Raw genomic sequence first — 25,740 nt, 5'->3', positions numbered from 1 at the left:
AAATTTCTTTTTTATATACTATAATTATATACAATTATATATGGCAGTAATTTATTGTTATAAAATTATATAATTATATATGCCAGCAATTTATTTTGTTATAAAATTTCAGTTTTATTGTACTGTAAGAGAATGTGGTCCTTACAAATTTTAGTCTAGGTGATATATTGAGCTTTATTTTGCAGCTTAAATATTACACTTTTAAATTAAATAAGTGCTTTAAAGGGTATTTAGTCTCAATTGGCTATATATATTAAATTAATCTTATTAGTTATATTATGTACATTTTCTGTGTCCTTTTTATTTCTTTCTTTTTAAAGTAGTACATTAAACTCTTAATATTACTATGTTTCTATCAAATTAGCTTTGTCTTTTTAGCAGTTATTCCCATATATTTTGATTTTTTTAATGTAGAACATGAAAATTCATGAAATATCTTCATTGTGATTTATAAGCATTATTAGTAGAATCACCAATGTGAAAAGGTAGCATTAAAAATAAGTAACGTGGGCTTCCCTGGTGGCACAGTGGTTGAGAGTCCGCCTGCCGATGCAGGGGACACGGGTTCGTGCCCCAGTCCGGGAAGATCCCACATGCCGCGGAGCGGCTGTACCCGTGAGCCATGGCCGCTGAGCCTGCGTGTCTGGAGCCTGTGCTCCGCAACGGGAGAGGCCACAACAGTGAGAGGCCCGTGTACCGCAAAAAAAAATAATAATAAGTAACAAAGAGATTACTCTTTAAATGTTACGAAGACAGTTGATTAAAATTTTTACAGGAAAAACCCCTGATTTTTAATTTAAACCCTACACCAAAAGAAATTCCATATGGATTAAAATATTAAATCTAAACCATGAAACTATAAAATTGGAAGAAAATACTGCTGCATATTTGTCTGTTGAAGTATAAAAAATTTTTTTCTTTGTGCAAAGATATGTCATGCATACAAACATAAAAAGAAAATAGATATTGCTATCAAAGTAGAAATCAAGGTGTTGCATCTGCCCCTCCCCTATATTCCTTGACTTGGAGAAGAACATCCTAAAACATCTGCTCAGCCTTAAAAACTGAAATCATTACCTTTGGCTTGAACTCAGTTATACTGCTCAATCTCCAAACTCACATATTTTATTATACCACTGGTCTAAACCACTTATTCTGTTTTCCTCTTTCAGAATATCTATTATTCTTCCACTGGACCTCCACGGTCAGTCCTCCAAATTTTACTGCTCACTGAAAGTGCATTCTGATTTTCTTTGGTATCAAGAATATTATTTACAGATTCCAAACATCTCATTTTAGCTATGGTTTATTTAATTTTCTGGGACTTTCTAATTCTGGCCAGTTCTCTCATTACCATGGCCTGCTTAGTAGAAGCAATTTCATCTTTTGAAAACATGAAGCACATATATTCCAAGTTTTTGTTCTAATAAATGTAGTGCCTATTTTAGGAAGAATATTTTCCCGTAGGTTTTTATGAGAATGTTTCTCTTCTGCCGTCATTTTTAAAATAGATCTTGTGTCATTGATGTTTTCTTTTCCTAGAATGAGATAGACAGACCTATGTCCAGTGTTGAAATTAAAACCCAATTATTGGAAGAAAAGCTGGATTCACTTGGCATCTCTCATAACTGGCACAGAACACAATAATTTTCTTTGTGGGCAGAGAGAGCCATTCAGGCTTAGAGAATAAGAGGGTTAACTTTAAGTTTTTACTACTTCTATTTTTAAGGAACTCCCCGTTCACACACGTATATGGGAACTGCAAAGAATGGCTCTGCTTGCTACTGTAGAGAATTAGAAACTGGACCTCAAAACCACACTACAATGGGAACATATGTATATGTATAACTGATTCACTTTGTTATAAAGCAGAAACTAACACACCATTGTAAAGCAATTATACCCCAATAAAGATGTTAAAAAAAAAAAAAAAAACCACACTACATACAAAAATAAGCTCAAAATGGATTAACGACTTAAATGTAAGACCTGAAACCATAAAACTTCTAGAAGAAAACATAGGCAGTATACTCTCTGACATTGGTCTTAGCAGTTTTTTTTGGATATGTCTCCTCAGGCAAGGGAAACAAAAGCAAAAGTAAACAAATGGGACTACATCAAAGGGAGGGGGTGGGGGGAGAGGGAATTACTGAAAATAATCAAAAGGCACAAACTTCCAGTTATAAGATAAATAAGAACTAGGGATGTAATGTACAACAAGATAAAGATAATTAACACTGCTGTATGTTATAAATAAAGCTTGTTAAGAGTAAATCTTAAGAATTCTCATCATAAGGAAGAAAAAAATTTTTTCCACTTCTTTAATGTTGCATTTATATGAGATGATAAATGTTCACTAAGCCCACTGTGGTAATCATTTCATGATATATGTAAATCAAATCATTATGCTGTACACCTTAAAACTTATACAGTGTTATATGTCCGTTATACCTCAATAAAACTGGATGAAAAATTAATTAGATAAATAAATAAGTGGACCCAAAAGTCTGTGCAAGAGATGCTGATAGCCTAGAGATGCTATCATCCAAACTGACTCAATAGCAAAAGGCCTAATTTATTTCCTGCTATAAATATAAACATGCTCTATTATTCCTTAGTTCAGCTGTACGAATATTTTTATTTATTTATTTACACAGACATAAATACTCACTACCTCCCAGATGGCTGTTTTAACTGCATGTACCCCACTCTCTTTTGCGTCCACTTTATATATCTTTAAGGAACAATTTTACTCATTTTTTAAAGTTGTTAATGCTAATAAAACAGATATTACAAATACCTTTGCAAGAAGTCATAGACAGGATTTGTTATCTCCACCATAAGTTGAAAGTTTTCATCATTCATACATTTTTGCATAACTTGTGTAAAGAATTCCAGGAATCTAGGTCTCTGTTTAAATTTCATAACTGCGAAAACAAGAAGGTTCATATATAATCTCCAATACACTTGGTCATTGCCATTGAAAGGTTACTATTGCTATCAGTCATTTTGTTGTAACAGATGAGTTTATTAACCTACTTTTTAGATTTCTCACTTTTAAAAAATGTATAGGAGTAAATGTAGTGAAACTATTGGTTTTCTAAAATCAAATATTCCTTTACAGTCTAAATTTCATTTATTTTTCAAACAGCTTGGTGTTGTAAGATTTCCTAAAAGTTACCTCTAACATATGACTAGGTGGGAAAAAAATTGCTGATAGTTGGCAGAATAACTAGTTATCCTAATTTTTATTATATTTCACTCTGAGATAAGCAATAATGCTGCTATTTCTTCATAGCTAAGCTTAAAGATCACTAACACATTTTTCAATTCCCTAGTTTTTGTAAGCTTCATAATAACACCATTTACTGCCAAAATAAGCCACCATCAAGGTTCCGTCTTTCCAGACTTTAAATCAGGTACCTATTTTGGTCTCTTTCATTACTCGGCAATCGAGAGCCTGCCTTATTCTGAATGGGTAAGAACCTGAAATATTCTGCCTAGAACAAGTGAAACCTTTAAGTAAAAAACAACAGAATCCACAGAATAAAAGATATTCAAAAGTAAGGTGAGTGAACAACATATGTACGTTTAGGTCACCTACCTTCTTCCACAGCACCTTTGACCGACCAATTTAAAACTATAGGGTAAAGAAATATGGGATCCTCTGCTCCTGAGAGTTCAGTTGTAACATCTAAGGTTAAAAGGAATTAAGTTGTTGGTTCTGTTTAACATCAATAAGCAAAAATGAAAATTCTTTGCTGGGGATGAAAAATAGGAAAATACCCAAGTATACATTCTAAATTATGTGCCTTAAAATATCAATTATATCATATTTTGGAGATTAAAAAATCCAATAACCTTAATTATTTTCCTTTCATTTTTTTTCCCCCCTAAAGGCCAAGCAGTCTACCACCAAATAGGGGAAGAGTTTCCAAGGCATGAGTCTTTCTTATTCAACAGCTATTGTGTATCAACAAATATCAGGTTCAGAAACCTACCAATTATATGAACTCCATTTTTATAAAAAATCTTTAAAAGACAGTAAAGTATAGAATAATGAACAGGACAGCCCCTAGAGCCAGGATGCCTGGGTTCAGATTCTAAGTCTGACACTTTCTTTTTTAGGCCGCACGGCATGCAGGATGCGGGATCTTAGTTCCCCCACCAGGGATCAAATCCACTGGGAGCATGGAGTCTTAACCATTGGACCTCCAAGGAAGTCCCTAAGTCTGACACTTTTTAGTTATGAGAACTTGGGAAGTTACTCACCTTCTCTGTGCCTCAATTTCCTTATCTTTAAAATGGGGATAATAACAGTACCTATTTCATATGGTTGTTATATAAGGGTTATATAAGTTTTCATATGCATGAAACACTTAAAATAGTTCCTCGCACACAGAAAGCACTGTACAAAACTATTATTTTTATTATTGTTTTGTTACTGAATCTACTGTTTAGCTAGTAACATTATATTGTGCTTCTTAGTAAAATGTTAAAATGTGTTTGGGGGTGTTGATAATATGAAAATAAGTAATTCACATTTCCAGAACACTTTACATTTTAAGAAATTATATATTTTTATATGTACCCAGACAATTACAGCTTTCCCCAAACTAGGTTTACTGGTTATGTGAATAACACAGCACTGGGTTCATTTCATAAATTCAGCTTGAAACAGACATGGAGTGTACTGAAATAAAATGAGAGATCCAAGTCAGGGAATTCTGAAACAGTAAGACCACCCAGATATCACTGAGGCACAAAGTAGAGAGGTGAGGTGGGGTCACAGAACTCTACAAGTTTAGTTACTTCCCAACAGACCAAGGGGCCGAAAGTGGAGCCTCCTAACGAGATAAATGTAGGTACTCTTTTGTTCTTCTAGAAGGTTTGAAGTCCTGCTTCTTAAAAATGTAATAATAGTTGTCATCACCAGAAACTAAATTAATATCATAATCAGATTTCCAAACTGCAATCTCTCAAACTCCAATCACTGTGTTAACATTTTGGTCTATTATTAAATTACTATACAGCACAATGACTCACTTGAGTCCATCTCACTTGAGTAAACCATGGTTCAAATCACTCGTACATAACACCCGTCATGCCATCACTTTATTTCTCAGTTACATTCTTGTCTTTAGAGCAGTGATTCTCAATTTTGTGTCCCCCTTCCACAATATATTTGCCAACATTTGCCTCACAGTTGGTTGTCACAGCTGGGGAGAATGCAGGGAGAATGGTGTGCTATGCATCTCTGGACAAAGGCCAGGGATGTCACTCCACATGCACAATGCCTAGGACAGTCCCCCACAGCAAAGTATTATCTGGCCAAAATTGGCAATAGTGTTGAAGCTGAGAAACCCTGCTTTAGGATGAGAAGATTTAGGCTCAAATCCAAGTCAGCTATGTAATGCTAAATAAATCACTTAATCTTTATGAGCCACATCTGTAAAAAGTGGTTAGCAATCCCTTATTAACAACGTATTGTTAGGATTAATGACACAGTGTAAAAGCACTGCATAAACCTTAAAGGGTTTACCAAATGCTAATCTCATCCTAATCCTTTTAACAGAATATTTTCTATTTTAAACGGCAAAATGCTAAACAGAATTATACAGAAAGAAAAAAAAAACACTACATTGCTTTGTCAGTTTGAGTAGGTGTGTCTCCAATAAACCCAGATGTTCATTTATTTTTTCAGGTAATAATATCTGTTGTGGCTTCTTCGTCTTGGAAGACTTCTTGGAAGAACCCTAGAAACATTGGTTAAATGTCAGAACGTACTTCAACATGTTTCAAGAATTGTCATTTTCAAATAATATTCTTTAAATTATGTTTCATACTTGGTAGACCAAACTATGAATCTACATGGTAAAATGTATTAATAATTAACTAATAATTAATAATAAGCCATTGTAGCCTAACTAAATGCCAGACACAGTACTGTTTTATGGATGTTAACCAAAATATTTCTTCTCTTCCCTCTCCCTTTTTCCTAGTAACTTCTGCTCCCCTAAACAGCTCCCCCCAATACACACAACATTCTGAGAGCAGTTGAGGGTATATCTCTAAAAATCCTCAAAAGAAAATGCTCTCAGAAATGTATCCCTTTTTCCTTTTTTTCCTTTCTTTTTCCCAGAGGGAGCTTCTTTACAAGGAAGCTAATTGCTTTTGCTGCTTTGCCTTTCATTGCACATAACAGGATCAGCAATTAGTGGACTAAGAGTTGGAGGGTATGAGCTCAGGCTCCCCACCATGCTTTCATCTGTCTGAGCCTGAGAATGGACTGGTTAATGTCTCCTCTTCTCCAAAAAAAATAGACCTCCCAAGCTCTTTTAGGCTTAAAGGGACCCTGAATGGTTATAATGACTTCTGACTCCCATAAAGTAGGTATTAGGTTCTCAGTCCCTACAGTCTTAGTCTGAAAGAAGTATCACAACCCTCTGCTGGACTAGAGGCTCCAAGGAAAGGGGCAAGGGGTCCTGTCCTACCATGATGTGAAGGGACAGAGCCCTGAGTCAAGGCCTGGGTGACATAAAGGGTCTGGCTGACGGACTCTTGAGTGGACAACACTTGGTGAAAAAAACCGCTCAAGTTGCTTTCAGCTTAAATCAAAACCTTCTCTAGACAACCCTCCCCCCAACAAATGTAGTATGGCTAAAAATATTCATCCAGTGGGGTTTTTTTAAGCTTTTGCAGCATATAATAGAGAGAGAAATGGAGCTACTCCAACTGAAACAGGCTTGGGGGTAACAGTTTCTACCCTGGCCCCAGTCACAGAAGGGGCGTCAAGTACTGTAGCTCCTGATGCTCCTCAGAAACCTGATAAACTAAGCAGTACTTCAAAATTTGATCTACAAAATCATTTAACCACATAGTTTCAAGAAAAGGCAATAAAATAAGATTCTAGTAAGACCCATGCTTGGGAGGCAGATATTAAAAAGTTGTCTCTAACATTACCAGCCTCATAAAGGAGACAACTGAGGTGTCACAGGGAGTTTAGGAAATCTACTTTGAACAGAGTGAAAAGCTCTGACGTGTATTTACTGCATTCAGTGACCCACTCAGAATAATAAAAATCTTCAGTCTGGGAGAGACTGTAGAGGGCTTTCAGTCCAATGCCCAACTGGGTGTAGGAAGCTCTCTGTCAACACCTAACTGATCATCAGTACGTGTGACGGGGGCTATTAAGTAGTCCAGCACGGATACCTTTTCATTTTCTTGATAATAATTAAAAGGAAAAAAAGCTCTTCACATATTCACTTTCTTTTATGTAAATACAACAAATTAAAAATTGATCAATTTTCTAACATGTTCACTAATACTACATGATCTCTTAGAAAATTCAGCTAAATATACCTTTAAAGATGAAACACAAAGAACAATTACCTCCTCTGGCATTTCTTCTTGGTCAGTAACACCAAACAGAGATTTGCACCCTGATGTGATGTCCAACATCTTTTTTCCATAATTTATAATCATTACTGCCAGGTCATATTCCTTCCATGAACGCAGAATCTAATTTAAAATATTTATTAATTTTCTCTGTTGGAAACGCCAAGTCTATTTTCAAGAGTCATGTATCATCTTCCATAAATTCAAAAGTCTCATGTTTTGGATATAACTCCCCTGTTTCTGTTAAGAAAACTGTAAGCTTACCTCCAGATCATATTTCCCTAGAATTAAAACTGCATGATTTCACTATTTTAAATAAAGGACAAAACCAGGAATCTCATCAGTAATGAATTCTCCATATCTCTGGGACATACAGCCATACCTCTTTTGGTACAGTAAGTTAACTATGAAAAAACATTTCCACTTAAAAGATCCATGCTAAAACAAAATCATTCTTAAAGGTCACATAACCACCACTTCTTGTCTTGAGTTGTCTTCTTTGTGAAATGGCACAATTACTGACCTCATGATGTCTTGGGGGCATTTATAGCAGTAAATGATTTACAGGACATTCTGGCAGTAAACTAGGCTGGAGGTCAGCTGGTTTTGGCAGGTTCTCCATGAGCCGTAGGGGAAGCACACACTGACTCACGAGAAGGGGCCCGCTCTGCCACTCTCGTTCACGCTCCTGGTTACGAACTGTTATCTGGCCTCCTCTAGCCTGGCCCTTACCTACCTCTCCAGTGTCATCTTCCACTATTCATCTCCTTGCACTTTAAGCTTACAAAATATTAAGCCAAGTATAAATCCTGCTAGTTACCATGGTATCAGGACTTCATGCCTTCCTACAGCTGAGGCCTTTCCCAGAACAGCTTTCCCACCTGATTTATATAGCGTTACTTGGTCGTTAAAACCTGGGCCCTAGCACTAACTCCAGGAAAGCTTCCCTGGCCAGCAATCTGATTTGCATAGACCCTGCTCTAGTGAAAGAGCCCAAAAAAGGGATGTATTCACCGTGAATCCCCAGGACAATACTCTCAGGGTATAAATAAGTTTGTATGAATTTATCTGTAGGTGTATTCTGTTAAGCTGAATAGGTTAGTATATAAGATAAGTAACAACTATTACTTCCCAGGCAGGGAAAGAATATATAAGGTGGCTGAAAAACAGTGAGTGGCTGCTTGAAGCTCATAAGACCTACCTAATGCAAATGCTAAGAACTGGAAATATTTCTGTAGGACCAGGGCAATGGTGTTTAACTAATGTTGACTGTGGGACAGAACGTGGAAAGGAAAACAGTGAAACAAATTTTGCCAAGGTAGGTGGGGTTAGGTCAAGCAGGGCTTTGAATGCTAGGCAAAACTGTCCAATCTCATTGTAAAACTGATAAGAGAGGGAACAAGTTTTGTTATTAGAAAACAGAAGTGAGCTAACATTTGCTCCCCATTCACCTTTGCTTTCCAACGTATTTGGTTTATACAGCACTGTGCAATCTTTTCTCCTTGTTTTAACATGCCAGTGGAAAATACTAAATGAGAATGAATTTTTCCAAACAAAAGAAAAACAGAGAACCAATTCTACTTAACATACCAAAGGGTGAATAGAAAATTTTTAAATGTGCCAGATGTTTGGCATAATAAATTTTTTAACAATGCCAGTGGAAAATACTAAATGAGAATGAATTTTAACATGCCAGTGGAAAATACTAAATGAGAATGAATTTTTCCAAACAAAAGAAAAACAGAGAACCAATTCTACTTACATACCAAATGGTGAATAGAAATTTTTTTAATGTGTCAGATGTTTGGCATAATAAATTTTTTAACAATGTGAAAATAATCAAATATTTAAGATGACATGTCTCAGAAGTGGTACTTTATTTGGAATTCTGGCAGCTTTCAGAAAAAAATACTGCTCCTTAAAGAAGAAAGATTGAACCATCCGGAAAGATTACCAATTTTTAAAACAGAACAGAGAAAAGAAACAGGGCCATTTGACTAATTGGGCTTTACATGTCCTAAGAGAAAATCTCTATAAAAATATGTTTATATCAAATGAATGCCTCAAATCTGGGATTCAGGGGTAGTCAGGCTTCTGGGTCTATTGGTCAAGCTGGAGGAAACTTCTGAAATGACAATTCTTAGAGTATCAATTTGGGACAGAACCAGCTCTAGCATCAAATCCTGACATTAATATATAGCGTGTTGGCCAAAAAGTTCTTTGGGGTTTTGCGTTAACACCTCACAGAAAACCCAAATGAACTTTTTTGGCCAATTCAATATACTTTAAAGAAAATGTCCAGAACATTCAGGGTCATTTCTACAATAATGTCCAGAGGATCTCAAAATGATTCCTCAGGCGGGGGAAAGGGGCTGGAGTCACGGGTGGCGGTCAAGAAATACAGAGCCAGCCGCAAACTGCTGTGGGAGAAAAACCACAGGCAGCTGAGAGAGGAGGCATGTGAATTTCGTGGAGGATCTCAGCCTCCACGCGGCCCCAAACGCTGGGTGGAAACCCTGCTTATTCTAGGTCAGCACTCTCTCCCGTCTCCCACGGGGGCTGTTACACAAACATCTTCTCACATCTCTGGAGCCCACCCTCACTTTCCACCTCCCCACTCTCTGCAAATGACCTTGCTTCCTTTCCAGAGAGCAGTGCAGGGGAACTGGCATATCTGCTGTCCCCAAACCCACCTACACACCCATGCATAAGGATAACCATCCTCCTCCTGTGAGAGAGGAGAGACAGATGTCCTGTCCAAGCTGACCCCACACATGCCCGGATCACGCTGCTGGGATCCTGGTCTAGGGGCCACCTCTCCTCTCCTCCATCCTTATCCCTTCCCTCTCCTGACTCCTCCCCATTAACGGTCATATACGGAGTGCCTGTGTAAGCAGGACTGGTTTTTTGGTTGGCTGGTTGGTTGGCTGTTTAGTTGGTTTTTAGCAGGAGAAGTTGCTATTGGCAAGTTACAAGCAATGAGCTGCCTTGGAATAAAGTGTCTTTCTTCTGGAAGAAACACTGCAGCAGCCACGGTTAGTTATTTAAATGTAAGGTGAACAGCTGCCCAGTGCCCTGGAAAGACAGTGTAACCCGGTATTTTCTTATTTGAAAATGACACCCCTGTCCTGGAAATACTCACTGATGGAAGGGTTCGGGGGAAAGGGGGAGGTGAGGCCAAGCAGATGAATATATTCTAAAGAAAAGTAACCTTGGAAGGTGCCCTTTTAGCCCAGGATTACACTAATTGACGTGTGTGTGTGACTGAGCAGTGGGAATGGAAAGGGGTCCTTTGGATTGTGTGGGACCCCTGCTTTCAACAGTTACCCCCTTGTGACAATGACAGAACTAATAGCACCAGAAAGATTCTTAAGGTTGGGGAGGGGTTAGGAATAATAAAACACCTTTGGACTAATCACCTTTCCAATTCTTCCTCTTGCCTAGTGGAAGCCGGATGAGACCCGTGGACTAACAACACCCTTGAGATTCTTAAGACAATTCTCTTCTTTTCTTACTCTACACATTGACCCCGGGTGATACCATCTATCTCTGTTGCTTCAGTTGAGCCCGTATACTAATGACTCCGTTGTCTTTACATATATTTGGCCTCTCCTGAACTTCAAGCCTATAGGTCCAATTATATAATGTCCACCTCTCTGGATATCCTGTATGCCCCCAAATTCAATATATTCAAAACTCATTATCTTTTCCCCCTTTCCCACCCAGGGTTCAACAAATTGCATTGTACTCACCCAACTGCCCAGATCCTGGATTACTGTGGACTCTTCCCTCTCCCTCCTTGATCCCCCCCTACTCAATTCTATCTCATAAATAACTCTTGAATCCTTTCAATTCTATCTCTCACTTTTTCCACACTAGTTTAGTTCATCATCTCTCGCCTTCTAACTCATTTCCTGCCTCGGATCTTATCCCCCTCTAATTATTAGCTGTTGTGCAACCAGAATAATTTCTTTTTTCTAAAATGCAAATCTCATTACGTCATTCCCAGGTTTGAAACCCTTGAATGGCTTCTCTCTGACCTCATTAGATGGCCATTCATCCTCTGGTACTTGTTCACTGTTCCACTTTTTAAGGTGACTGAAATATTTAATCATATCCTCCATAATTAAAAATAAATCTGATCCTTCTTTTCCCAAACTGTGAAATTATTTCCTATTTTCTCATTGATTACTGCCTGAGGCAATCAATGTTAATAATCCTGCAACTGTTGTATTTTTTAAAAATAAATGCCTTTAAGCTTTGTCTATAGTGTCTTATCATTAAAAAAAGTATTTTTAAATGATCGTGTCATCTATTTATCTATTTTTGTGTGTGTACCTTTTGAATTTTGTGGCCTGTTGAGAAAGGTCTCCCGATTTCAAGGCAATCCAAATATCCTCAAATCCATCTGGACTTCATTTTGTTTACAGTATGAGGTAGGGCTCTGGCGTTATTTTCAAATGAAGAGTCGGTTATATCACCACCTTTTATTGATAAATTATCATTTTCTCAATGAATATAAATGCCACCTTTGTCTTATATTAAGTTCTTCCTGTAGACCCGGAGCCAGCTCTTCCTGGAGTCTCTATTTTATTCCACTGATCTATTTGCCCGTTACTCTATTAAGACCATTTTTTATTGAAGTGGCCTTGGTAAATTTTAATACCTACTGAGAATTTCTAAGTAACACTAATCAGTTTCAAAGAAAGCTCACTAGGATTCTGATTAAAACTGCAATGCATGGAAATATTATTTTAGGAAAGATTTATATAGCTATGACAGTAAGCCTTCCTATTCAGGAACTTGGTGTGGCCTGCCATATGTGCAGATCTTATTTTGTGTCCTTCAGTAAGATTTCACATTTCTTTTACTTAGGTTCTTTAACATTTTGTTAAGTTTAAAATAGTGTGTATTATAAGTGGTATATTTTCCCCTGTCCATTTCTAACTGGCTACTACTCATATTAAAAATAAAAACAATAAGAAAAACATTTAAAAAAACCCAACTTATCAGTGTCTTACATAACTTTCTAACTTCTTATAAATTCTTATACCATTTTATAAATTCTTTTTAATTCTAGTAATCTTTTACTAGATTCTCACGGGGTTTTGAGACCTCTACAATTACAAATTATGCTTTTCTAATATTATAAAATTATTTCATACCTTATCTATTTCATCAGACCAGATCTCTACAAATAATGAATCACATTATTAAGAGTCAGTATCTCCTGTGCCTGATTTTAAGGAAACAGCTTCAAAAATTTGCCGTTTAGTATGATATTTGCTAAAAATTTTTGGTAAATGTCTTTATCATTATGCAATAACTTCCTTCCCTTCCTAACCTATTTAGAAGTTTTATTAGGAAAAGTTGCTGAGTGTTATCAAACGCGTTTGTAGCATTTTTCATATAACCTAATTGTTTTTCTCCTTTAATTTGCTGTTGTAAACAATTCAAGTTTTGTTTTAATTCAGACTTCATCTTTAATACTTGACAGTGAGACTGCCCTAAGACCAGAAAGTGCCAGGTGCCATCCAGGAGCGATTGGAAGGACACTACATAATGCCTCTCTTTGTCCTGATTAATGTTTTGGACACTGAATTCTGCTTTTTCAAATATGAAAATTGCCACCCTTCCTTCATTTTTGTTTGCATTTTCCCAATATCTTTGTCTATTTATTTTTCAAATTGCTTGTTATCTTGTTTTACAAGTGTTTCTTCAAATAATACACATTTGAATCTGCCTTTTCAGCCCATCTGACAGTCTCTGTCTCCTGAGTTCATTCACGCTTAGGGAAGTAATTAATGTACTTGGTTTTATTCCTTCCATCTTAAGTACAATCTCACTTTCCTTCTTCTTACTTTCGCTGAATTAGCCATTTTTCGTCCCTGTCATTTTTTCCTGTTCCTTTTTCCTCCCTGTCATTCCTCTGTTTGCTTTTCTTTCCTGTCAATTTTGAAGTCCTACTGTGCTTTAAAGATCAGCTCATGCCTACATATTCCTGAGTCATCTCTAAATACATATATTCCATCAAAAGAAAATAATAATGTTATACAATACGTGGGGAATTCCCTGGTGGCACAGTGGTTAAGAATCTGCCTGCAAATGCAGGGGACACGGGTTCGAGCCCTGGTTCAGGAAGATCCCACATGCCGCGGAGCAACTAAGCCCATGCGCCACAACTACTGAGCCTGCAGCTTGAGAGCCCATGAACCACAACTATCTGAGCCCACGTGCCACAACTACTGAAGCTCACGCGCCTAGAGCCCGTGCTCTGCAACAAGAGAAGCCACTGCAATGAGAGGCCCACACACCACAACGAAGAGTAGCCCCTGCTCGCCACAACAAGAGAAAGCCCGCACGCAGCAACAAAGACCCGACGTAGCCAAAAATTAATTAATTTAAAAAAATGTTATACAACATGTAGTTTTATACTATATGTATTTTTAACACACATGCACCATGCATCTATAGCTGCTCACGCCTCCCTCAACCCCAAACAGGATAGAAGCTTTAGTTCTAGGTTACTGTTAAGTTTTTCTTTCAAGGATGACTCTTGTATTTCAAAAGTCCCTACTTAGCATTTATATTACAAAGTCCTAGTCACATCATTATTATCTATTTAACTTTAATAATACATATATTGCAAGATTCGATGCTCCCATTATTCCTCTCCTTTTTGTCTTTCCCTATCTTGGGATTTCTGTTCTGAACCAACTGTCATTTGATAGAGTATTTCCCCAAGTGTTGTCCTCAGATAAGTACATGGACAGAATACTTTTTAAATGCCTGCACTTCTGAAAATGTTTATTTTGCCCTGACAAATGAATGATATCTTTTCCTGGTTAGTAATTTTGGGGCCTTAGTCTTCTTCCCTCAGGATTCTATAAATGTTGCTCCAGGAATTTAACTGTTAGTGTTGCTGATTAAAAAAGTCTGAAGCTAATTGATTCTCTTTCCATTGCAAATAAATAATCTGTTCTTTGGGTCTCAAAACTTTAAGATTCATCCTTATCCTTGGACTTCAGGAATTTCACCAACATGTGTCTACACATATATTCTTACATTAATCCCGCCTGGGACTCAGAAAGATGATTACTTCTCTACTTATTTCTTTTCTACCTCCAGACTCCTTTGTTTCATGTTATGACTTCTGGATCTGTCTTGTGAATTTATCTCTAGATAATTCTATTCTACATTGTCGGGTATTTCTTGAGCTTCCAGATGTGACTCGAGAAGTATCATAATCATAATCTTTACCTATTTTTTAATCAAAAATTAAATTTGTTGTATATGAAAGCTGTTAAGAGTAAATCCTAAGAGTTCTCATCACAAGAAAAAAAAATTTTTTCTATTTCTTTAATTTTGTATCTATAGGAGATGATGCATGTTCACTAAATTTATTGTGGTAATCACTTCATGATGTATGTAAATCAAGTCATTATGTTGTACACCTTAAACTTACACAGTGCTGTATGCCAGTTATAGCTCAGTAAAACCGGAAGAAAAAACTTAAATTTGTTCTGATTGCATTGCTTGACAGGTTTCTTTTTCTTAAGTCATCTCTGATCCTTTTCAACATGGTGAGGGTAAATAATACAATTATTCTAGTGTTTGGCCTCTTCCCTTAAGTGAGTTGTTATTTTTCTTCCTGCTAAAGGCTTATGCTCCCTCAGCATCTACACCGATCAGGTCATAGATGTCTCTCCAAGAGCGGCAAACCAGTGAGTGACGGAAGGAATATGATTTTCTGCTCCTGAGGTCAGGCCAGGAGCCTGAATTGCCAGCAAACCATGACCTTTTTGCTAAGGTAGAGGGTAGAGGCCTCTCTGTTGCCAGACCTCCACAGAAGCAAACTTAAGTCCCATCATATCAGCCCATCCATGCAGTATTCTTCCAGATCACTGCCAAATCAGAAAGGTTCTGGGAAGACTACATAAAATAGGTAGGCAAATATGGCCCTTCTTTGAAGAGATTCACTGGATTCAGTCAACCAAAGCCCTTGAAGAAACACACAATGCTGGCCTTTGAGCCAAGCAGTGAGGATACATAAGCCTACACCTCTCTGCCCCTGGTATCTTGTTCTTTCTTGATTCTAAAATGAATGAGGTCCCATAAAATGTCCTCTTTCAGCCCCCTCTCCCTGGCCTAAGATAGGCCCTTCCAGACTTTACCAACTAGCCTGCTCAGGCTACTTTTGATCTAAAATGCTTTGGGGGTATTATTTTTCAAAGTATTCTAATTACTGTGATTACAAGTAGCTTAACTTGCTAAACCATTAGGGCTCCTAAGTTTCATGACACTAGACAAAGAATGAGATAAATACCTTTGTTATGTAGAAGATACAACAAGCTATCATGTGCTGTACACTTTCAAAGCTCGCAATATGTTTCTTTGAGTGAATATTTGGTAGGCCTTGCAAAACCACAACACACTTTATCAAGATCTGAAATATAGAAGCACAATGGTTTTTGCTGAAAACTATCATCCTTACTCATTAAAAAATGCTCTATTCAAATCATGAAGGTTTTAAGCCATCAAATTTTATTGTTTTTAATAATTATGGTTAAATTGCTTATTATGCATAAAGAAGTGTACCCGGAGATAAAACTGATAAATTCAATTTTCAGATGGGTCCTTCATCTAAAGTAACTTGAAAACTAGTGGAGAGGATAAAATAAATATACAAATAAATAAAACAAAGCTCATTTTGACAAGTGCCATAGAAGACATAGGCAGAATGTTACATGCATACAAGAAACTAAAGATCACATTCAGGCTTAGGAGGACTTCAAAAAACCACATGGAGAAAGATGTACCATATTAAATATACAGTGATACGGGTACTTGAAATAATAGTTTCCTTTAAAATTAAAACCAAGCACTCATATCCCAGGAAATCAATTAATATTGGCACTTACTTCCTTAACTACTCCTCATATTATGTGATCCCGAATTTGATCCAGAGCTAGACAATTAAGTTGAGCTTTCAATCCTGCCTCACAGTTCTGAGCAATGTTACTATCAGAAAAGCAGAGCTGAGACTGCATCAATCTATTCATCATTCAGATTATCCCAAAAGACAAATTAATATATGGAGGTTGGTCCTTTGTGGGCATATTAATTGCTTCAAGCCACCATTCTAACAATATTATTACTGTTGTTACAGAACACTTATGAATTTCTTTTAATGCTGCTTTAATTCCTCCCCTCCACCATCACCCTCTCCCACCCTACCGTACCATATCCCCAAATCGTGTTAACAACCTAGCAGCTCTGTAGTCTTCTCTAGGCTCATGTAATTATGCATGTGTGTGTGTGTGTGTGTGTGTGTGTGTGTATAAATGTGTGTGTATATATATATATATATATATGGAGGGTTAATGTTATTTTACAAAATGATATTTATACACACCTTTCTGAACTATGCATCTCCCCTTCAAGCATGTCTTGTGAAAAATCCCTCCAAGTCTACAGGTATACCTCTAATTCATCATTTCTAATGGTTACATAACATTATTTAGTGTGAACCAATCATAATTTATTCAGCCATTTCTAGATTCTTCCTGTTGCACAGTTTTAAGGTTGATGTTTTACAATCTGGCAGTACTGGCCATCCTCCTGTTACTGCATGTCCTCTTTGTCTCCAGCTTTTTTGCCACCATCAAGAATGCCACATGGGCTTCCCTGGTGGCGCAGTGGTTGGGAGTCCGCCTGCCAATGCAGGGGGCGCGGGTTCGTGCCCCGGTCCGGGAGGATCCCGCGTGCCACGGGGCGGCTGGGCCTGTGAGCCATGGCCGCTGAGCCTGCGCACCCAGAGCCTGTGCTCCACAACGGGAGAGGCCACAACAGTGAGGCCCGTGAACCGAAAAAAAAAAAAGAATGCCACAATAAACATGCTTATACAGGGAATTCCCTGGTGGTCCAGTGGTTAGGACTTAGCGCTTTCACTGCCATGGCCTGGGTTCAATCCCCCAGCTGGGGAACTAATATCCCACAAGCAGTGTGGCGCGGACACACAAAAACAACAGAAAAAACACCCTTATACAAGCTCAGTTGCCAAAATGAGTGGCAAGTGAGGTGCCAGCTTTGAGACGACACCCAGCGAGGGTGAGGCACCATCCTCCAGGGCCCAGTATACACTCTAAATCAGTGACCCTAATGTGGTACTGTGTTCCCAGCAGGTAGAACACATGGAACCAACGGGTGGAACTAGGGGTGATTTTAATCTATGGGATAAATTGCTAATAAAGGGACAACTGTGTTGGGTAAATGTACTTTTTAATTTACTAAAATCTTACTCTATGGTAAAAATTACTAGCAGAGGAATTTGTATGTTAAGTATATTTGCTTTTAATTTTACTTCAATTATATTCAGTTTAATTAAAATTAAGATTGCTTTACCAAATTTCAAAGCCAATAAAATTCACATTTCTCCCACCAATGAAAGGGAATGTCTTTGCCCCACATCCTCACCAGCAATAGGAGTTACAGATCTTTTCAACTCTGCTAGTGATATCATATTACTGATTTAATGTGCATTTCTATGGATATTCAGAACTTGAGTATCTTTTCATATGTTTTTTGGCTACTTGAATTTGCTCTCCTGTAAACTGCCTATTATTATCCTGTGCCCATTTTTTATTAGTTACTGTCAATTTGTAAGACTTTTTGTTATATATATTTACCCTCATCAGTGCTACTTTTCCCAGATCCCTAAATTATCTACTATCTTTGTTATGGTCCCTTTCGTCACATATGGGTTGCCATAAATATAGTCAAATGTGTCTTATTTTTCTTGTTATTTCCAAGAGTTCTATCTTGGTTAGAAAGTGTTTCCCAACCCTGGGTTGCATATGTAATCTCTCGGGTTTTCTTTTTTTTCCTAAAAGTTTTGGTGAAGTGGAATGCCAATTCCATCATATATGACATTCTCATCCAAAGTGAGGCCTATTTCTGGAACCTCTCCTTTGTTCCACTCATCTTTTCCTGCTCTGAGTAATACAATTTATTTTGAAACTCCTTTCCTAAGGTCTTCCTCATAGCTACAACCCACTTTCTGAGTTAAAGGCATCCTGAAGCAGTGGGATCCTGGAGAATGACAGGGGACTACCCTGAACTCAACCAACTAAGCGTCAATTGCAGGTGCTGTCCCCAGGGTGGTGTCTTTGCTGGAGCACACTAAAAGGGGTGCCTTGATGTGGCTGATGTTGTCTTTTCTATCCTATTGGACAGAAGTAATCTCCTATGGGGAAGAAGTATCAGAAGGAGTTCCCAGTCACACTGGGCAGACAAGAACATACATTTAGAGTCTTGCCACAGGGCAATGATAACTCTCCCACCCTCTGACCTAATATTTTATGAAAGAACCTGAACTTTCTGGACACGTCTCAAAACAAAACATTGGACTGCCATCAAAAAACCATGTTAATTGAACCTAATAAACAAGAAATGGTAAATACATTGCCGATGTGAGATGCATGTCCTCCAGAGGGTAGAAATAAACCCTAAGAAGAGTCAGGGGCCTGACACATTAAGGAAATGTCTGGGCCATGCTGAGACACTCCCTCCAAAGTAGGTCTGACATCTGGAATCTCTCACCTCTAAGAAGACAGAACAATGCCAGGGAAATGCTTTTGGGGTCCGGAGGAAGCATATTCCACATTCTGGAACACTGCTCTGATCCACTCACAAGTGACATGGAACTGCCAGCTATGAGTCTAGATTTTGGATTTTGGAGGCAGATCTCTTCAATAGCTGAACTATTGAGTTGGCCAAAAAGTCTGTTTGGTTTTAAATAAAAATAAGACACATTTTTCATTTTCACCAAGAACTTTATTGAACAACGAATTTATTAACCAAATGAACTTTTTGGCCAACCCAATACTTACTAGGTGGGGGGCATGTGAGAGAAGCAGGCATGTCTATGCTCCAGTTTAGCCCCTCCAAGGGGAATATTTGTTAAGTTACTGAAGCTCTCGGGTTAGTTTCCTCAATGGTGAACTAAACACTTTATACTTTGCATGAGTTCACTCATATCTTCTTGATTCTCAAAATCTGAGTCAATGATGATGGTGACAGCCAACGATGGTGATAGTGATGACTTTGTGTAAGCATCAGCAGTCAAATCTTACTTCTCTCATTGCTTCCTGTGGTAGGCAGAATTCTAAGACAGTCCTCAAGATTCTGCCCCTGGTGTACAAGCCCTGTATAATCCCTTCTCCTTGAGGGCGAGTAGGACCTGTGATGGGATGCTCGCTCTCATCACTACATTACATTATATAAGACTCCTCGTGCATCTTAGAGGATACTCCCCTGCTGGCCTGAAAGAAGCAAACTGCCATGTGGTGGAGAAGGCCATGTGGCAGGGCACTGGTAGCCAGCCCTTCAGAACTAAGGACCTCATCACACAGCCACAAGGAAATGAATTCTCTCAACAACCAATGAGTCTGGAAGAGAACCCAGAAGCTCAGGTGAGATCACAGCTCCGACCAACGCCTTGATTTTAGCCTGATGAGACCCTGATCAGAAGATCCAGACAACCTGTATCCAGCCTCCTGACCTACAGAGACTATGAGATAGTAAATGGGTGTTGTTTTGAGCCACTGAGTTTATAGTGATTTGTTAGGAAGCACAGACAACTAATATAATCCCTTCAGCCAGGTCCCACCTACCCTTTTTCCAAAAATTCCAACTCCATCACAGAGACATCAAGTCTTTTTTCTCCTGGGTCATCCATCAGTTTTTCCCCCTAGATGATGGCTTTCACAATATGCTTTGAATAAATATTGTTGTTTCTAACATTACAAGAACATAAAAATTGAAATAACTTAAAAAACCTAGAAAAGTATATTGCCAATATTTAAATATGGACAGCAATGGGGCTGACTTTTCAGGGAAACACATTTTAAGTCCTTATTTCTATTCGCCCAGATATACACTTTAAATTATTAAGACGTTTTTCAGTTAACTCATGAAATTTCATAATACTTGCTCTTGACCTATTTGTACTTTCTAAGGACACATTGCTTTTTCTTTTCCAAAATGCATTATTGAGTTTCCTTTGTAAAATACCCTTATCTGGGCGGAAAAAAATACCCTTACCCGTACAACAGGTACCAAAACAATACTGTGATAGATGATAGGAGCAAGGAGGCCATAACATTGAGTAACAGCTTGAAGGGCATAACTGGAATCATTTAGGTAGTTGCTCAGTTCCAATGCCACTAATACTCTCTCACATTCAGTTAGTCTAGCAATCTGTAAAGGAACAGGTATTGTTACTCAAGTTGAACATCAGGTACTTAACTCATGTGTCTCTAATGAGAAGAAAGGATAGGAAATGTGATCCTTGTGGCTTAACAATAACAGGAAGGTTGATATAAAGAAAAACCTAAATTCAGGAACAACTCTAACTCCCCAATAATGCTACATATGGATGACACGATCTTAGAATTAAACTTTAGAATTTTTTATAAATTACAATACAAATACCACTAGTGACAGAAAAGGAACCAATCTTTTTTAATTGGTAAGATAAAATCTTGGCTATAGTTTAGGGAAAAAAATCTAGCTTTTTCAAAAACATAAACTATAACAAATAATAATTAAAATATAATATTGCTGTAATATTGGTCCTACATGATTAACAGTGTCTTATTTCCCTCCTGGATTTGTGGGAAAATGGTAAATTTACTCTAGACAGAACTAAATCTTCTATTATACTTCTGCTACTGTAAAAAAAAAAAAAAAGGTAAATTTTCAATAGACCAAACTAATCTTCTGTTATACTTCTGCTACTTAAAGTAAAATGTAAAGTTAGGCTTTGTGTGATTAAACGCCACTTAAAAAGAGTAAGAATGCTATCTTATTCCTTATTTCTCTTTCTTGGAGAAAGATTTCATTATTTGTCTGTATACACACACAAGATTATGAACACAGAAAACAGTATGAGTGGCAACCAGAAATTTCCACACAGCGAATTATTATTAGAATGGTAGTCTAGCATTCTGGAATTCACTTAAGTACTTAAACATTGTCCTTATTTTCAGACTAGATTATGAAAAAAAGAAACTAAATGCAATGTATTAGGAACAGGTAGATGGCTGTGAATGCTTGGGCTCTACAAGACTGTGAACTTGTCTTAGGCAAAGAATCATGTTTTTTTCACTTTCATATCCACAGAAACTGGCACAGTCTCATGTAACAAGTTACTGGTTAATTAATTAATGAATAAGTGGATGATAGGAAAAAGCAACTGTAAAAGAAAAAAAAAATAAGGCAAAAGTCTCCATATACCTAAGGTGAGTAAAGAAGGAAAGAGAGAAAAAGAAGAGTGAAACTCAATCTAGATTGAAAAAAACAATGTAGGATTGTTACTAAAAGCAAGAGCATTGTAAGCTTGCTGATGTATGAAGAGCAATGTTTATAAGCACCCTGAGGACCTATCAATAAGACGTAAGTTAAATTCTGCCTCTGCACAGGAATGCAATATTATAATTTTAAAGAATGTGGCAGACGGATATGTACCAACATGAAAATATGTCCAAGATATATTATGAAAAGTGTTTAAAAGGCAAATTTCAGAACAGCAAGTAGATCATGATTCCATTTTTGTAAATAATAACATATTTGTCTATGCATACTTTTAAAAATTGGAGAAATCACATGAAAACAATAATGTAGTATTCTTAGGGGCAATAGGACTACAATGGGTTTCACTTTATACTTTATACATTTTTGGATATCTGAATTGATACTACTTTTATTCAGGAAAAATATATATAAATTGAAAAGAAGGGAAAAACACCATGAACTCCAGCCTGTGAAACCTACATACAATATCAAATAAACCAGCACAATCATGCAAAGGCCTCTCAGTCCATTCACAAGCCAGGATATGCAATCCCCAAAGAACATAAACTTGAAACATCAACCAACACAGGGAAATCAGCACATGTGCAATCACTTTAATTCACTTACTTGTTGAGAGGCGAAAATCTCATTGCCTTTAATATTATCACAGAAAAGATTTTCTTCTTTAATTTTAATGTCACTTGTTACAAAAATATTTCTAAGAAAAAGATATAAGAGAATTGAAGAACTCTCTGCCAAAATATCTGAATGTAATCTGCAAAAAGAAGTAAATGATGTTACAGGTATACATTGATTTAGCATGTGAACTCGACTTTTTAGACTGATTTGTTCTTAATACCGACACAATGATCCCAAGACAGCAGCACAAGTTTATGGAACAAAAGTCTGTGGAACAGTTGCTCTTGCACAGCTGTTTAAACTGAAATTAAAGACTATTCTTAACAAGCTCACAACTAAGAAAATTAAGCTGTTGACATATTATGTCATGGATACATAAAAATAACTACTGGTTCTGATATATAAAGTTCTATTCTATCAATATAATGAAATCGCTATAGATATTCAGAAGTTTGGGAAATAGGTCCAATATTTCAATCAATAAACTTTCTGAAAGTGAGGGTTATTTATAGCAAAATCAGCCACGGTTAAAGAGAGGTAGAGACAGAGAGATTTGGGGTGGGGCGGTGGAGGGGCAGAGTTACTTCTAATTATCTTTTCTAAATCACAGTCAACAGCGCCAACCACTGGCACAACCGTGAAATCTGTAGTCTTCCTTCTTTGTTTCCATAGTCCCTTCCTTGCCCTTAAGCCTTACTTGGTGACAAACCCTCTCTCCTAAGCTTCAAGTCCCTCCACTCTCCATACCCTCTATCCCTATAAAACGGGAAAGGATCTGACATCAGTAATTCACACCTGAAGACGATCTGTTTCACCACCATGTTAAACTCCGAAATTGTCTTTGCCCGGAGACTTTTAGTTCTCCCGCTTCTGCAACTCATATACTAAACTTTCTTTGTCCTCGCCACGACCATGAGTACCTAGACATACACAATGAGTCCAGACTATCGCCTCCCCCTGGCTCTATTTCCTCCCCTACCCAGCTCGGGCTCTGGTCAGTCATTTCCATAGTGACCTCTCTAGCACTTCAGATTCTGCACCCCTTATTTTATGCAATAATCAACTTGCCTGACCTTGCATAGATGTCACCGTTCGACTTTTCTATCCCTGCCACAATGGTCAATCATTCACTTATTCATTCTCCTTATTCCTTTTTTTTTCCCCACTCAAACTGGCATTTGCTCAACACCTACCATGACACTATTCTAGGCCCTGGGATATAAAGATGAATCAAATGTAGCCCTCAGCCATAAGGAATGGGACTCTACTACAATGCATGTTACATAACATCAACTGAGTCATTAGTGATTCTCAGCAATACTTCGTTTATCCCTGATGTCTCCTTGTTCATATTCCCCACAGGAAATGATCTGAACCCCCTGTTCCCCATCCCATGTGCTCTGATATCCTCCTAGCTCTATCACCATATATCCTCAGGCTCTCCCTCTCCGCTGGCTCCCTTCTCTCCATCCTCCAAAATTCTTTCCTTAAGCCCGCCTTCCCCCTCAAGCCTCTGCCCACTTTCCTCTTATGTTTACCACCAAACTTCACAGGAGTAGTCTTTTCTTGTTACTATTCTCCATTTTCATTTATTCCTTAGCCAATTGCAAAACGCTTCTGGCCCATCACGGCACAAAAATGGCTCTCTTCAACTTACCAATGTCTTCCTAATTGCCAACTCTAAAAGCCTCTTCTCAGTTTTCATCCTACCCAACATCTCTGCAGCATTTTCTTGAGCAACTGCCCTGCCTGACCTTGCACTAGGATATAATACTGCTGGCCAGTCCCTCCGTGGTGACGTTCTCACTTCCCTTGGCAATGCACTTTCCTGGACTTTCACTTCCAGAACTGATCCTTTTCAATTTCCTTCCTTGGTTCCAACTCCTGCTTCTGCCTCTTAAATGTAAGCAATGCCCAGGGTTCAAGTCCAGCCTTCCACCTTTTCTGCTAAACAGTCATTCCCCGGGTGATATCACTCATTGTCAAAATTTCAATGATGACCTCAATGGACAGTTTATATTTCCATGTCTCTAGCCTTGACCTCTCTCCTGAGTGTGAGCACTAAATATCCAACTACCTACTGGACATATATCTACAAAGACGTCCTGCTGGAAAAACTAAACTCCAAATATCCCCAAATTCATTCTCTTCCTCCAAAAACTTATTCCACATCTCAGGTTCCCTTAGTAAACCTCAGAGGCTTCCCATCACTGGAAATCCCAGCCAACTTTCACTCCTTCCTCTTATCCCCATGAATCACATAAAATCTTCCAGACCTGTCTCTTCCTCTGAAATCCCTCTCAAATCCATCCCCCATAGCACTGAGCATTCTTGTACATAGTAAACACCAAGTCTACGTTTGTTTAATTGAATGGAATTATACATTTATGTGAATAAGCGTTACCAATGCCTTGCCTCATCCAGCATTTGCATTTTTAAGCTTATTGTCTTTGACTGAGGGGTGAAGGATTTGTCTTATTAATTTCAGGCATTAACAAGCAGGTAAAGGAGACTGCTGTTGAACATGTTGAGACGGGCTGAAATTACACCAATGCTCATTTCTGATGCTGCTTTTAGACTCTGGTTTCTTAAGGAAAAATGGCAAAGGATGGCCTGTGGCTTTACATGGCTTCTACAGGCCTATTTTCAGTTGATGGTCTAATCCTGGGAGCCTCCTCCAGCAAAGGAAAAGCCTTCTTACCCCAAGAGTCCATCCATCAGACCCTAACCTTAACCTCAACCTGACCTTGCTCTGTTACAAAGGTCCCCAATGCATATTTGTGTTTTCTAGTATATAACTGACATTACTTTGGTTAGTATTTGGTATTTTTTTCCATAACCTCATTACCTTATATTCAGAATGTATCCATATGCTTCCAGTGTTTTTTCTGATTCTAACACAGAAGTTTCTAACAAGGACTCAAGCCTTTGGAATATACACACTTACTAAAATACTTATTGTAAATAGTTTTACATGGACCATCTTAACATGAAATTGAAAATAAATTAATTCTAGGCTTCACAGCCAACATCTATATTTTCAATAAGCAAATTAATATTTTTAAAAGAATATTTTGAATTACCTTCTGTGTGTAACAGTCATTATATTGCTTAAACTAATAATGGATTGGTCATCCTGAAGTGGTGAAGCAACAAAATAATCCCAAACTGGGGAGAAAACGTTCTTAGACAATTCATAGTTACCAATCTGATAGGCGACCTGCAGCAGAAAGCACATTACCTTAAGCATTACTTGAATTTGTGAAATGTGTGTTTTAAACAAGAATTCTGAGAAGGTCCTATCGCACACTAATTTCATACAAAGTTATTCACATTTGCTGTTCCGCT

The 25,740-nt window shown here is 37.7% G+C and overlaps 1 protein-coding gene across 1 annotated transcript in view; it reads right to left on the bottom strand.

The window, feature by feature from the left end:
- Positions 1-25,740, bottom strand: part of CFAP54 (cilia and flagella associated protein 54) — a 310,761-nt gene that overhangs the window by 189,676 nt on the left and 95,345 nt on the right. The window contains exons 23-30 of the mRNA XM_067697614.1: positions 25,476-25,612; positions 22,381-22,528; positions 20,503-20,658; positions 15,725-15,844; positions 7,393-7,521; positions 5,642-5,756; positions 3,605-3,694; positions 2,801-2,927 (exon numbers count right to left, since the gene is read on the bottom strand). Coding sequence (XP_067553715.1) covers positions 2,801-2,927; positions 3,605-3,694; positions 5,642-5,756; positions 7,393-7,521; positions 15,725-15,844; positions 20,503-20,658; positions 22,381-22,528; positions 25,476-25,612 — 1,022 coding nt within the window. The remainder of the gene's footprint in view (positions 1-2,800; positions 2,928-3,604; positions 3,695-5,641; positions 5,757-7,392; positions 7,522-15,724; positions 15,845-20,502; positions 20,659-22,380; positions 22,529-25,475; positions 25,613-25,740) is intronic.

Source organism: Pseudorca crassidens, chromosome 11 (genome assembly GCF_039906515.1).
Source record: "Pseudorca crassidens isolate mPseCra1 chromosome 11, mPseCra1.hap1, whole genome shotgun sequence".
In the NCBI taxonomy this organism is placed as follows: Eukaryota; Metazoa; Chordata; class Mammalia; order Artiodactyla; family Delphinidae; genus Pseudorca; species Pseudorca crassidens.
The sequence above is the reverse complement of the archived record's forward strand: the minus strand, read 5'-3'. Positions and strand labels throughout refer to the sequence as shown.